Source organism: Opisthorchis viverrini (genome assembly GCF_000715545.1).
Source record: "Opisthorchis viverrini unplaced genomic scaffold opera_v5_43, whole genome shotgun sequence".
Lineage (NCBI taxonomy): Eukaryota > Metazoa > Platyhelminthes > Trematoda > Opisthorchiida > Opisthorchiidae > Opisthorchis > Opisthorchis viverrini.
Window position 1 is genome coordinate 765,065 of NW_008751699.1, and position 14,262 is coordinate 779,326.

A 14,262-nucleotide genomic window follows, 5' to 3' on the forward strand; every position below is an offset into this window, starting at 1 on the left:
CATCCATTCAATCGTTTGATACGGACGGCACCGAGGCCCACACGCCGTTTAGGCCATCATTCGAGAGTGGCCGAACTCAGATGACTTGGTTGCATTGAGTGTCACCCGCTTGTTGGTTGCTAAGTGACTCACTTCAATAGCCAAGCCTCTGCGGGCTTAAAATCACGAAGATGAGGTCATGGTGACACGTGTTGCTCAGGCACGTGAGCGAAGTTACGAATGTTACCAACGCCAGTGACGCAACTAAACTGACTTCATTATCTAAGAAGCAACTGCCAAACATCGAATAAAGCTAGAACTCGGTCAAGATTTCATTAAGTAGGGGTGACGTGGCCATTAGGCACCTCGTTCGTCGGGACAATATGTTAATATGAAAACCAAATAACAGTGACACGGGAAAGCTCGGATATAATTAAGCGAACAATAGGGCAACGCAAGAAAACACAGTAGCCAAATCATGGATGACCTTGGTGGAGTTACGATGCTTGAGAATGATGTATCACTTAACAAGATAAAAAGCGCTGTAGAGTAGAGGAATAGAAGGACCACTGCCGTGATAAAAGTCGGAAAAGAATCGTGGCCTAGGAAAGGGTGCATACATACATTGGGCATGTGGTTATCACAGAAATGCTTGGCAAAGTCAACTGAGGAATCCCACGCAATGAAAACCGCTTTCAACTGGCCGCTTCTTTAGAACGGTGAGAGGTGTGCTTCAATGCAATAGCACTCTGTACTTTGGATAGTCGGTGAGCGCTTGCGCGCTGGTGTTGCTGCACTGCTGCACTCTTTTGTCTCCGCCAGAATTGGAACGCCTCTACACCGCTCAGACCGCGCGATTTGTTGACCTGTGGCTTGCTGAGACGAGTACCCGGCTCCAGGGCAGATGCCGATCGGGGCAAACTCATTCGAACTGGAGTTTTGCGGATAATTGTCGATGAAAGTTCGGTTTTTGTGCCCTCAATCACAGATCCCACTCCTGTCATAATGTTTTGAGGAACCTGAAAAGAACGATTGACCAGTTAAACCAAGTCGCGAAACACACTAGTTTGCAGCCTAAGTGGGTGAACTGTCAGAGGGTTTCTAGTAAGCATATGAGTAGCTTAATGTCGGGTGAGGAAATACCTAACAATTGTCACAAAACGGCGGAATTTCCCACTTTAATAAAACCACCCGCGGTCAATGATGACAGCGAAGCTTTGTGAAAATAAACCGGACCAATCGAAGCCCTTCGGGGAACGATGACAAGGCCGGTAGTCAGCATGATCTACGGTAAGCTCGCAAGCATACCGTCGTCATAGCAACGAATGACGCGTTTTGGCCCATCTAATGGGACTTGAGTGCAAGCCCGTACCAGAGTTGCGCGAATATGACTGCTGCCGGTCGAAAGCAGTTGAGCCTGCTGAGTTTTTGGTGTTCTGGGCTCGACAGAGCTTTAAAAACCTAGCTGTCGGCTGAATACATGCACGCAACCAAGATTTAGATGACATACGATCGCCAACTTTCCGAATTTCAACCGAAAAATTTGAGCTTTCACTAACTTCTAAGATAACCAGTTAGTCCAGACTGATAGCCAACCAATTTTCCAAATTAGCTTTCAATTTTCTGCCCAGCAGTACGCTCGTTTTTTGCATTCTCTAATCAGTCACCAGTGTCGAAATTGACCACAGTAAATCACCTCGGCGCCCGCTTACGCCTGCAGAAGGCAAAAGACGAAGGCGCAGTTTTGTATAACCGTTACAGACTGCTCAGAAGTCGAGATATTTTCTACCTCGTTTACATGCTGAAATGCAGTCTCGAGTGTGAGTGTCGGAGATTCACTCTACTGTTAGTCGAACACAGCAACGGTCAGATGACACTGAGGCTAGTGTAGGTATTAATGTTCACGAGTCCGAGAAATCACCAATCGACCAATCAACGGCCTTAATCGGGCCAACTGCGTTAGCGCCAACAGATACACACAACCCTTGGCGTGCGGGAAAACTCAGGCTTCGACACTAAGATAGGCTTCGAACCATGCATAAGCGTAATCTCGATCTCCACAGTACAAATGCAGGTTAACCAAGCCTCCCTTACCGGCTTATGAAAAAGACAAAAAGGACCACCTACCCAGTCAGGATTCAGTGGGAGATTCGTTCGCCGCATGCGTTTGGGTAGTTGGTGTGCGCTACTGTCTGAACTGACATCTGGTGGTAAGTTACAAACACTTGACGTAGTGAGTGGCGCACGCTGAATCGGAGAGTGACCAAATCGAATGCGTAACCGATTGCGCACAATTGTGTAGACCAGCTCTGGCAACTGTGACAACTGGTCGGCCATGTGGATCAAGTTGGTAAGTGTGTCAATTCGCCAGCGCAGTGGGTTTTCTTCGGATCCTGAGGTGGATAGTTCAGGTGTGCGTGTCACTGAGGGAGGACCGAACACGGCTACCGCAGCGCATCGAGCCAAACATTCCGCCGACATTCTAGATGTTGCATTCGCTTTCGCAACCCGATTGAACAACTGGAGTAGTCCCAGTAGAATGTTTCGTTCAGGACCGGGTAAGAGCAGTTGAAGCACGATGCGATAGGTCAACAGCTGTCTGGCTTGGCACAATATCGGTACCCAATCTTCACTTGGAAGGTGGGAGTCATCTCCATTCAGAACGTATTGAAGACGTGTGGCAAGAAAACACAAGTGGCTTGCTTGAGTAGGTATCAAACCATGTGTACTGTAGGAATCGGCGGAAAAATCATCATTCCACAAATGCCGAGGTGGATATTTGGAGGCGGAGGACAATGCGGAAGATGGGGTCATACGGGAACCGGTTACAATTGTTCGCAGTAGTAGACTGGCAAGATCATGTGGAGAATAACAACTCAGTATGTTATAGACATCCCAACGATCCCAGTGCACAGCGGCACACGTGTTGTGGTTATCCGGTTCGGGCTGTGGAATGCGTATGTAAGGAGTTTGAAAATAGTCTTGCATCTGAATCCATAGATCGCGAATTCGTTGGGAGTTCCCAGGTATGCGAAATAAGCCTTCGGTGGAATAAACGTCTGAAATATGGGGAGAGAAAAAGGGTCAACTGTAAAGGACGTGAGGAGTGTGATAAGCCTTACCTCCAAGCTACTTAAAGGAAGCACGAGGGCTGGGGTACTGCCAGGTTGCCCAAGCCTAGACAGGGGAAGTCCAGAGGGAGAGGTCGGGTTCGAACCATGGACCTTCCGGTCAGTAAACTCACGCTTTAACCACTTGAGTCATCTCTACCCACCCTTACTGGTATCGCTCTCCATATCACAATGCACGTGTTTCTCGAGTCTGGAGTTACATCATTGGGCAACTGGGGGGAATGTGAAACGCATTGACACAGTTCCTTAACAAACTTAGACTTGAAAATCCTGATTTGTGGACTTGAATTTTCAGTTGGCGCCCAATAATCCTGTACTTTTCGTATAGTTGATGATTGGTCCCGCAAACCGTTCAACACAATGGTTTTCCTTGGTCTAGCCATTGTGAAGATGAAAGTGTCAATGTTTATCGAAACTTTCAGACCTCCTAACCAAGTTGACGCATACACTAAATCGGCCTTACTACGGTAAGAACAGTGTTTATTCTAGATGTTGACAGTACATACCGGAAGCGAGCATCAACTAAGACATGGGAGTGCGAATCAGCCGGAGGAAAACAGACAGTTAGAAGTGTGGCGGGCTTGGCTGTGGAATACGTGCCACAAAGTGGGAAAACTTGACGGGTGATGCACACCATGTTGCTTACCGGGAGTGTCCAACATATACTCAATAAGACACCGACAAATCGTGCAGTCCAGCGTATCACTTCCTGATGGGAGAATTCCTTTCACGATGGGAAGGCTTGATAGCACAGACGGGTGCATCCACGTGTCTGCTCCGGGGCACGAGGTGACAGGCACATCTGCAGAGCCGGGTGAAGGTAAAGAATGGGGGTGGGGGTGACGCACGGGAGTGTTCATACCAGGGAATCCAAATCCATTTATTCACACTCAGTCATACCAGTGTTTGGTTGGATAAATCTGTTGATAGTTACACCTGAATCATCAAAGCTGTCAGTTTGACACGTGGCAGACATGGACTGAATAACCTGGCTGTCGATCCTTCGTTGCCTCAGTGACGATCAAATATTGTAACGTGATAGTCTGCCCTAGCTAGCCTAAGTTAGTAGACAACGGCGTTTCACAGCTCAGCATAGGCTGACACCGTAACACAAAGTTGATTTGTGGGTAGGGATATGTCTCCCCTTTGTTTTGTACCAGGCAGACTGGAAAGAGAAGTACTATTAAACATACAGTTTATGCCAGGCAGGTTAAGCATTGGTGTAGTGCTAGAAAGACTAAGCACAATATGATGTATAATTTGGCATTTTTAAAGTTAAAAGTTTGCTCACGACAACCGAAACATCGGATCACATTTTATTCCACTGTTTTGACTTTAAAAATTCCATTATAGCATTAGAATGTTTATGGGATGGACCAAGACATCTCATTCGATCCATGCGCGTGACAGGTATTCATCCGGGAACCTGGTGATGAGTAAGCTTAACTATCCAAAGCTTGAATGAACAGCAGGGTAACATTGTCACCCGTGAATTCGTCCTACCAAGCATGTAGCAACTTGTTTCTCGTTACGAACGTACATTATGCTATTCAAGCATGCACATATGAAATCTGTCCGGTCAGTCACAAAGACAAAACAAAAACGACACTAAGGTGCACGTGGATGGTACCTTAATGGAAGACAGTAGAGGAACATTGTACTTGGAATGTTTGCGTGTGTATGTGGACTCACCTGTGATGGTAGGACCAATGTTCATTGGTTCTTCGGGTCGAGTGGAAAATAACTTCATTCCACCATTGTGATTCACATTGGTTGGTTTGGACGGGAGGATTTGCTTGAATAAGCGACGGGCTGTGATCGCTCTAAGTTTACTAAGACTGTTTGGTGTCTGTTGACGTCTCATACTATCTGCTGGTGATTTGTCAGGCGAATCACAGTTTACGCAGGGTGACCTTCGAAGTGGAGAACCAAGGACATGGTTTGGGATTCTGGTAGTGCGATAGCCGGAGAGCAATAGGGGATCAATTGTTGATGTTCCTCGACGGTCACACACGATATTATCCAACGCCATAGATAAGGTTTTGCTACGCCACTGGTGTCGTCTACTCATAGAGCCTCCGTTGTGACCTGAGTCCGAGAGCAGACGGGATTTGAGGGGCCAACCTTGATCAAAGTAGTCGTGTGTGAGTTCCAGAAATGAAGCCAAAATACGATGACAGATGCGGAGAAATGTCGCTGGTTGAGTTTCTTGAAACAGTCCGATAAGATGCCAGGCTTCTTCGCTTTCTATACTGGATGATAGACGAGCAGCTCGCCGAAGCATTTCGGCCTAAAATAAGACAAGAATTGTAACATCAGCGTCTTCCAGGACGCAGTCACTGCTAAACGAGTATCCGTCACAATCCTTGGATGGCGAAACTCACAAGTGAACTTTACACTGCCTACTCTTCGTTTGGGTGTTCAACTAACGGCTGTTACCATGCTTCGCTCTCTAGCTGGATATAAATCAGCTGCAATGTGTGCTGGCGTATGAGATCGCATTATTTATCCCGTTCGCTATTATTACACAGCTGGAAGCTCTGAAAGTCGTGCTTTTACGTAGTATTTTTGGGACCCCACGATTGAATACTCGTCTATGGTTATTAATCTATGTCACTGGACAACAATGTGACTGACCTCGTGGGGTGAAAATGCCATCCGAATACCGAGGAGACTACACAATCGCTGCAGTATTATCAATTCAGGCATCTGCAGCTGTCACACCTGCCTCCAAGGTAGATGCAGCTCTCGATGGCACTGGGGATGAATTATGAAGACAGCTGCTTTGAGGCCATGTCAATGGGGGCCAATTTGGCTTCCACCCACCCCTCCTTAAATTTCTCCCACATGTGATTCAGTCCAAGCGCCATGTGGGCGCAAGATCAGAACCTCGAGTGTACAGTGGGTGAACAACGCCCCAGTTGAACAAAACGAACAATCAACACCCACCTAGGTTGAAGTATGTGTACAGGCTGATAATCGCCCCCCTAACTTAATGATTTCTCGCATCGTAACAAGTGCCTACATCACTTTGGGGAGTTTTCACTATATTTGCAAGTTGGATAAAATGGCACCGATAACAGATAAGTAGTGCATAACAAGTGTCATCTTCCGACTTCCGATGTGTGAATTCCCTTGCCTTGGACCTAGGTTTAGTACTCCGCGAGACGAGAACTCAAGCTGGTATGTAACACCAGGTGGACATTTATTCATCGAGGCCGAAAATCAGAAAAACAGCTGCTGGAGTAGCTAACCTAAGACGAGGGTTGAAGGTAAACTAACTTGAACGGGGATTAACCACACACACTATCAGAATGCAAACATCCATAACTGTCTCAAAACGACTACAGGCTCACTCTTCAACCCTATTTATAACTCTAGTAACACGTTTTGTGTTCTCAACGCTACAGAAATGTTCGTTTAATGAGGCATTTTCTCAAAAATGAAACGCTCTCTAGCGATAAATCTATCGATTGTTTCCAAACTTCTCCGGCAACAAGCACAAGCGTTAACTAGTGTTGTTCTACAAAAAATATATAACTGTGTTGTACATGGAAAAGGGACCAAACGTATTTTTAGCAATGCTACTTACTCGAATAGGATCTTCTGGATTCATATTACCGGTTGTTTGTCCTAAATTTCTCATGAAACCCAGAACCCTGCAAACACTAGCATCCAAGACACAGGGCATCAACTGTCCGGCTCACTGCTCCATCTAGCATTTATCGGACTGCCTGGCAGATGCTGGTAGGCCATTGGTCGGAAAAATCAAACCTCAAATTTGATTGGTCGAAATGGTGGCGGAGCGAATTCCTCCGGTCATGAGCCAATAGGCAAGTGAATCGGTGACATCCTGAGGTGGCATAGCAATCACAAGCGGGATGAGAGTGAGTACGCACCATTGCAGTTGCAGGGTCATCATGACCCGGTTGTCATCCGGACAGATTACGAGCACTGAGACTTTGCTCGATTTCAAAAACACCAGTAAATCTCTTCAATATGTCTCTTCAATAAGTTCATTCTCCTTCTGAAATGTTTATAGCCGCAGTTCTCTGACACCTTTTTATTTGGGTCCACGATACAAATTTACAATCTCATTTTGATTATCTAATCGACATAAGTATAAGAATGGTGGTCTTTCAAAAACTGAATCTGACCTTAATGTTTCCTTGGAACAACATTTGATGCACCTTCTGCACTATGTAAGATACAAACGAAATTCCTTAATCGTGTAGTCTGTCAATCGGTGACCATCCAAGTTAAAGCACTCGTATATTGGTGTTCAACCGCCGACTCCAGCAGGATTAGGTTTATGGGTGAACTTAGCAGTGTACAGAAATTTGAGCACAAAAGTACGCCCTCATTCCACCAACAACACCAAGCAAACTTCTCATGGACCGAATGCACCCAGGGAATTTAATGCAATAAAGGCTCTTTCACGAGTTCCATCAAGGATCGATTGTTTCCGACCATATTCCATTCCGCGTAACTTTCAAGGAATATTCCATAAATAAGTGGTATATAGAACCAGATAACATAAACTGATTGACGAAGTACCATAACCATCCAGTTATGAGAGCTCTTCTTTCAATTCAAAGATGTTTGCACTATCTACATACACTACGGCCCATTGATCCCAGGATTCGATTATGGTCCCGATCGGCTCATCGCAACGTGCTCAATGATAATAACTTTGACTGGTTAGCTGAAACTGAATGTAATATGCAATAAAACCGTATGCATACGGTTCGTACGCATTGATACTTGATATGTGGATGAACTGCAGACTTCATTTTCGTGAGCACTAACAGGAATATCGGTTATCAAGGCTGACGGAACGTAGATAACGTTGGGTTGAAAAGTCTTGGATAATTGAAGACTTTCTATAGCTCTGGATAAATCTTCGCTCGTGACATGACATCACTATTTTACCGGGCGTTCAATCGTTATAGTAAAATGTCTAAATTTTGGCGGTTGTGGAGGCTATTCCCCAGATACATTCATTCTTGTTCGCGAGTTCCGCTTTTTTTTTGAGATTTCCTGGTACCTTTACTGGCTTGATTTCTACGTTGACCGTTCTAGCGAAAATCCCCCCACTGAGTGATCTTGGCCATCCTCAAAAGTTCTGCTGCCACGCATTTCTTCAGACAACAGATGTAAAGCAAGTCCATAACCATAGAAATACACTCATTTGCAAATAAATTTGGTTTTTCGAGAGACTCACGAGGAACTTAGCTAAATTCCTCGTTTACGATGTCTTTAAGCAACGTAATGCACCGCTCATACAGTTGTTGAGAATCGCGATATATCGTACGAAGTGGAACATGAGACGTCCTGGCACAGCACACTCAGGTTGATGGAGACTCGGGGAATACGCAGACCTGATGAGCTTCAAGAAGGGAGAAACCGGTCGCGGGCTGTCGGAGAATTCTCAGTAACCTTATGAGTAGTGTAGTAAGTCCATAACCCATTCTGTGTAAGATACCCCAATCGTTTCCTAAACAGGCGACCAAAACACAAAACCATATGGCCAAATGTCAACAAGTAACACCATTTGAGAAGTTTATTCGACTGTCATCAAGTTGCTTTACCTCCTAAATCTGTGTACTACTCCGGTGAACAGGTCCCCGCTCTGATGTTTCTGGTTTTCTGCGTCAAAATATTTCATCTGTCGCCTTGCATATCAGCAAATTCCTACTTAATCTCAATCACAGTTTCGGGTTACAATATGCTTTCCTACACATTTACGCACCATTTTTACTGTCCAACTCATTTAGCATATTCTACGGTTATTAATGACCAGAGAAGGAAGTTAAATTCACTTATTCCCGATCTACCCAACTCATTTGCAATTGAAAAAAACGCAAACTTGGCGGAGGTAATTGTGGGAATGCTACATAGGAACAAACGCACAGTCGTATCAGAAAAATAGTCCGTGCGAAGATGTTCGCGTCGGTGTATTCCGCAAGAAGAGAAACACCAGCCTAATTGGAATAAACTATTTCGTTCAGAAATCCTCACATATTTCGGCAATTCACAGCAGTTTCCATTTTTTATCCTTTCACCCAAGCCATTGTGATTGGCATGCGTCAGACGAGTGGAAATTTGTCTTTTGGTGTCGTACGGCACATCCAAGGCTAAAAGCTGAGTAGGCGTGTTGGGAGGAATATCACGGACCGAGGAATCCGTAGACAATTAGATCCTCATCCACAAGAGAAAGAACCAGCTTTATGGTGATACGGCCATGCAGATTACAGGTAATTGAGAGTCCCATATGGTACTTGGTACCCAGCATTTAGTTTAGCCCCTCTACATGACATTAAGTTTGCTTTGTCTGATCGGTGTCTTGCAATCATAGTCAAAGGAAAACGCACACAAATCTGGCATTCCTTCTGCTTTTTCCTCGGAAAAATCAAGGCTCTACAGTTTGGTCTACGAGTGTGCACTTTTCAAGCTTGCCTCCGTTGGTTTCTATTTCCCGCTTCGTAAAAATCGCGGCTCACCGGTAATAAATTCCTTTGAATTGGTTGAATTTCACGTCCAGTGTTATCCGGAGTCTGGCCCTAAAGGCTTGAAAGGTTCACATAAAAAACCTTTGATCCGGACGGAATCGTATCATCAAAGCAAACGACTCGGAGTATCGAGATGACACGCGATGTGGATGAGATCCCGCGGCGGAAAAGCTATCGATCCTACTGGTCCGATAGTCTAGTGGTTCTTTATCGATCTCAGTGTTTGTTTAGCCGACACGTGGTTGTTTTTTTTTTTAAATTCCATTACATTCTGCAGTGAACTCAAATGAATAATGCCTTTGCGTATACGGAGAAAAAAACTAAGGTTAGTTCCATTTGAGCTAGAATAATTGATGCTCAAAGTTTCCAAACTGATCAGGAGAATGTGTGGGGAACGGAGGAAAGAAGCAGTAGAACCTGAATTCATGGAATACACTCATCTGCATACCAAAATGGCTTTAACGGGAGGCTCAACTGGTTCTCCATCGAATCCTTGGCCTTCGATATTTCCCATTTATGAAAATATACTGTGATATATCGAATATGGCCCCTACCGAATCGTAAGTCGACGGCTGCGCGTCATAGTTAGTTGAACATAAACAAGAATTTCAGCTAGGATCCAACGGTCTTCTGTTAAAACCAAATCAGTGTTCAAGTGAGAATATTTTTTGTATTACATCTAATTTGGGTTCAACTAGAACACAAGGAGTATTGTGCCTAACTTATCATCGCGAAGTGGAAGGATGAAACCATTCGCTAGCTGTCGAAGAGTTTGCAGAAACCTTGCAAGTAGTTTCATTAGGGTGAACCACAAGACTAGTCAAGGCGTGGTGGAAATGAGGATAACATGGAGAGTCTGGGAAGCCGCGCCTACTCTACCTGGATTACTTGGATTTTGGATGTGAAACTACCTGTAATCGCAGGTATATTAGAAAGTGCCTAGCCCAAAAGTAATTGTTAATTGTTTGTTGTGCTGTGTTGAGCGGCCGTGCAGTCGCTGAACACGGCACTGAACACGCCATTCAGGGAGAGGTGCTGGAAGTTGTGGCGCGTTTTACGTATCTTGGAAGTTGTATTAGTTCTGATTGTAGTGTGACAGATGAGGTCGATGCACGAATCTGCAAGTCTCGAGCCGCGTTTGCTAATTTGAGACATCTATGGGGTCGGAGTGGTTTATCCCTGAATCTGAAGGGACGTGTGTGTCAAGCTACAGTACGGGCTGTTTCCTTGTATGGCTGTGAGACTTGGCCTATTCGAGCAGCGGACCTGAGACGTCTTCAGGTGTTCGACAATCGTTGTCTCAACCATAGCTCGTGTGGGTTGGTGTCGGCGAATCCGTAATGAGGCAGTTAGAAAGCGTGTTTTCGGTTGTGCAACGGGTATTTCCACTGAAGAATGTGTCCAGCACCAGAAGCTGCGTTGGTTGGGACATATGTTACGTATGCCGAACCATCGTTTGCCGAAGACAGTGCTGTTTTCCATACCCCAGTCGCAGTGGCGTAAACAGAGAGGTGGCCATCCCTTGACACGGCAAAGGAGTATGAAGGAGATCACGAAACGCTTGGGTGCTGTTGGTGCTACTCGCCTTCCAGGATGCGGACTGCGTGATCCTCACTGTGCCTGGTTGGAGACACTACACGATATGGCTGCCAACCGATGTCATTGGCGTTCTTGTTGTCAGATTCAATCCAGATCGCCTGAGTGAATGTCTGGAGGTATACGCACTTCGGGATGATTGTGGTAAGCTGGCACTAGGTCCCCCCCCGTCCACCTTTACTCTTTTCTTTACAATGAGGTCTTCAAAAAATCATGGTTGTACGGTAGTGAAGCATCGGTATTGAACACTGATGTCATGCTCTTGACGACGACGACTTTGATGATGATGATGATTATGGTGATGATGATGGTAATGATGGTGATGATGATGATGATGGTGATGATGGTGATGATGATGGTGATGATGATGATGATGATGATGATGATGATGATGATGATGATGATGATGATGATGATGATGAGCAGCCGTTGGTTTATCATGCCCGTTTTCAGTTGGGTTGGGCTAACATTATGGAAAAGAAACGGTCCACTCAAATTATTTTCGAATCACTTTCTAGCCTGATAAGCCCAATTAGACTCAATATCAAAGACAACAAGACAAAGTTGCAGCACTTTTGTGAATGGATTCATCGAATAGTGAACCTTTTTGCCGAAGAACATGCATTCGCCCACAAACAGGTGGTCATGTAAGTAGAGCTGCGTTTCACGCAAATTCCCGGGGCGATTGGTTAAACGGCACTACGGATCACCAAATTACGATCGCTACTGTTTGTCTAACAAAAGCAGCAGGCCGTAAATGGCTAATCACTAAAGTAATCGAGTTAATGACAGACTGCAAGAATCATTTTTGTTGTTCTGATGTCCAGCGCCATTAGCGTGCTATTATGATCCAGAATGTCCAATCATTTCCGAATATTTTGGGCAGAGAATATTCTGATTTTCCTCTACATGAAACAACACTCGTTTTGTTGTCATACGGTTTTTCGATGCATTATACTTCCACACCCGAGTTGTTTGAATTCTAATATCTTCATTAAAAGAGTGCCAACAGGTGAGTTTTACGGTTTCGTAAAGGGTACAATCATTCTCGGGAACAAGTTGGTTCAGTTTTTTCATGTTTTGCACCGTATCGCTGGCAAGGCGGAGGTGATATATTGTCTTTTCTTTTCCAAAATATTCTGAACAGATTTCCCTAAAGAATTTCCTAAGATGACGATTTCTTAGAAGGAAGTTTCACACATTTGGTAAAATTATCCTTTTTCTGAACTGCCTTGTGGTCATATGAGGAAATTTGGTAATTTGAACGTCACCCACTCTCTTCTTCTCACCATTTCTCAAGGTGGTTTGAAAGGGATCTCAATGTCTCAGTGCCCAGCAAGTTATCCTGAGGTGGATGCGAAGCTCAGGGTTCGAGCTCAAAGTGTTCGCCTCTCTCCGTCAGTCAACAACCAATTCGGATTACGGGATTACAGGTAGAGAGTCCGTTACCTGAAACATGGAGGAGGGGCTCACAGTATGATTTGATCAGTAATGTAAGAGTCCGCCAAGTTGTGTCCGATCTTTTTTGGTACGTGTTTGATACCTTGTTTCCATTGCTTGAGGAAACTCGTGATAATGGATTGGTTAAAACTGTAGATGTTGGCTAGCATGAGACTTTCTCACACTTCAGTGAGGAGGTTCGAGACTTGCCGTAGCTCAAAAGTCCAAGATAAAACATCAGTAGTTCTTTCCTAAAGGAAACTACTCACAAGATTGCTGAAAACTTTTCGACCTTGTGAGTAGTTTCCTTTATGAAAATATACTGAGATATCACTAATATCGTGCCAACCGAAACACGAGGCCGCCTGTGTGCAGCACATTCAGTTGAAGAATATCATAAACCTGAGATTCAGTTGAGTTTCTCGCGAAAACTAAATTTATTTGTGAATAAGCGTATTTGTCGGAGAGCATAATTTCTTGCTTGCAACACATTGAATTCGACACGTGTCGGTAATTTGATGACTCAGAGCGCACACTGCTAAGACCAACATCGCTTCCGGCTTCCGGATATTTGTTTTGCTTAATGTGTATTTCAACCAGTGTCCTCATGACAACAGAGCTTACGAAATGTGTTGCTATGTCGCCACATACTGTATTGGAAACCGAAACCTATTCAGCCGTCCATCAGCCTTCCACAAAAGAATGTGACCTGCGTTCAAGTGTGGAATGGACACCGAATGAAAGCCTCGATTTTCAGTGCGGCGGACCAGAACTGATGGAACAGGTTAGAAATTCTTAAGCTGAATGGGGAAACCGTGAAATCAACTCTGATGCGCCAAGGATATATAAACAAAGAACGAGGTGCGAATTTTCCCGGTTCTCTACATATCGTTTATCCAACTTCTGACAGGAGGAGAGATGGGTGTCCGAATCTTAAAAGTTCTAAGTAATCTGACAGCTGGACAAGTTCCAACTCCACTTTGTGAGTAAAACTCATGTGCAAACAATCGACACAATGCAAGGCTCTGCACGACAGCCAGGTAGATAAAGCAGGCACATCTAACTGCCAGAAGATGCGAGTAATGTTCACCATAACAAAACAAACACGCTTTAAGTCTATTAAATGATTCAATCCACGTTCAGAACATAGAATTTGCGAACACTGCTCTTCAGATGAGTACAGTTCAACGGGTTGGGGAGTGAGACGCGGTATTTTATTGACTAGAAAGGGGGGAATGAACACACTTCTGTGCTCTGAAGGAACTTTAGCTCGAGTAGCTTTACTTTCTCATGTTTCAAACAAGTGTGACGTGGGTTGGGCTTGCAAGGGCACACCATTATATGTAATGCATGCAAGTATGAGCTTGTAAAGGATTCAAATTCGTGTAGGATGTAGTCTGTATGTCAACAGTCTGGAGAATTCAAGACTAACAAACGTGTTCACCTCTCCATTCTTATAGTGTGAACAAAAATTGAAATGAACACATCACTTAATCTCGGGCACCTAAATGTTTGTCAACAATATCGTGGGGATACTGGAGTACCGCAACCTGAGCTAAACTTTAGTTCTTCCTTGTTTGTCCATTTTTGTTTGTTATTATTAT

General features: G+C 44.6%; 1 protein-coding gene across 1 annotated transcript; it reads right to left on the reverse strand.

Annotated features, from left to right (window-relative positions):
* Positions 1–331: 331 nt before the first annotated feature.
* Positions 332–6,788, reverse strand: T265_03150 (hypothetical protein; the record flags this gene model as incomplete). Its single annotated transcript, XM_009167563.1, has 4 exons — positions 332–998; positions 2,107–3,038; positions 4,803–5,400; positions 6,703–6,788. 4 exons carry the CDS (start codon positions 6,754–6,756, stop codon positions 675–677), a joined length of 1,908 nt encoding a protein of 635 aa, XP_009165827.1.
* Positions 6,789–14,262: the final 7,474 nt, after the last annotated feature.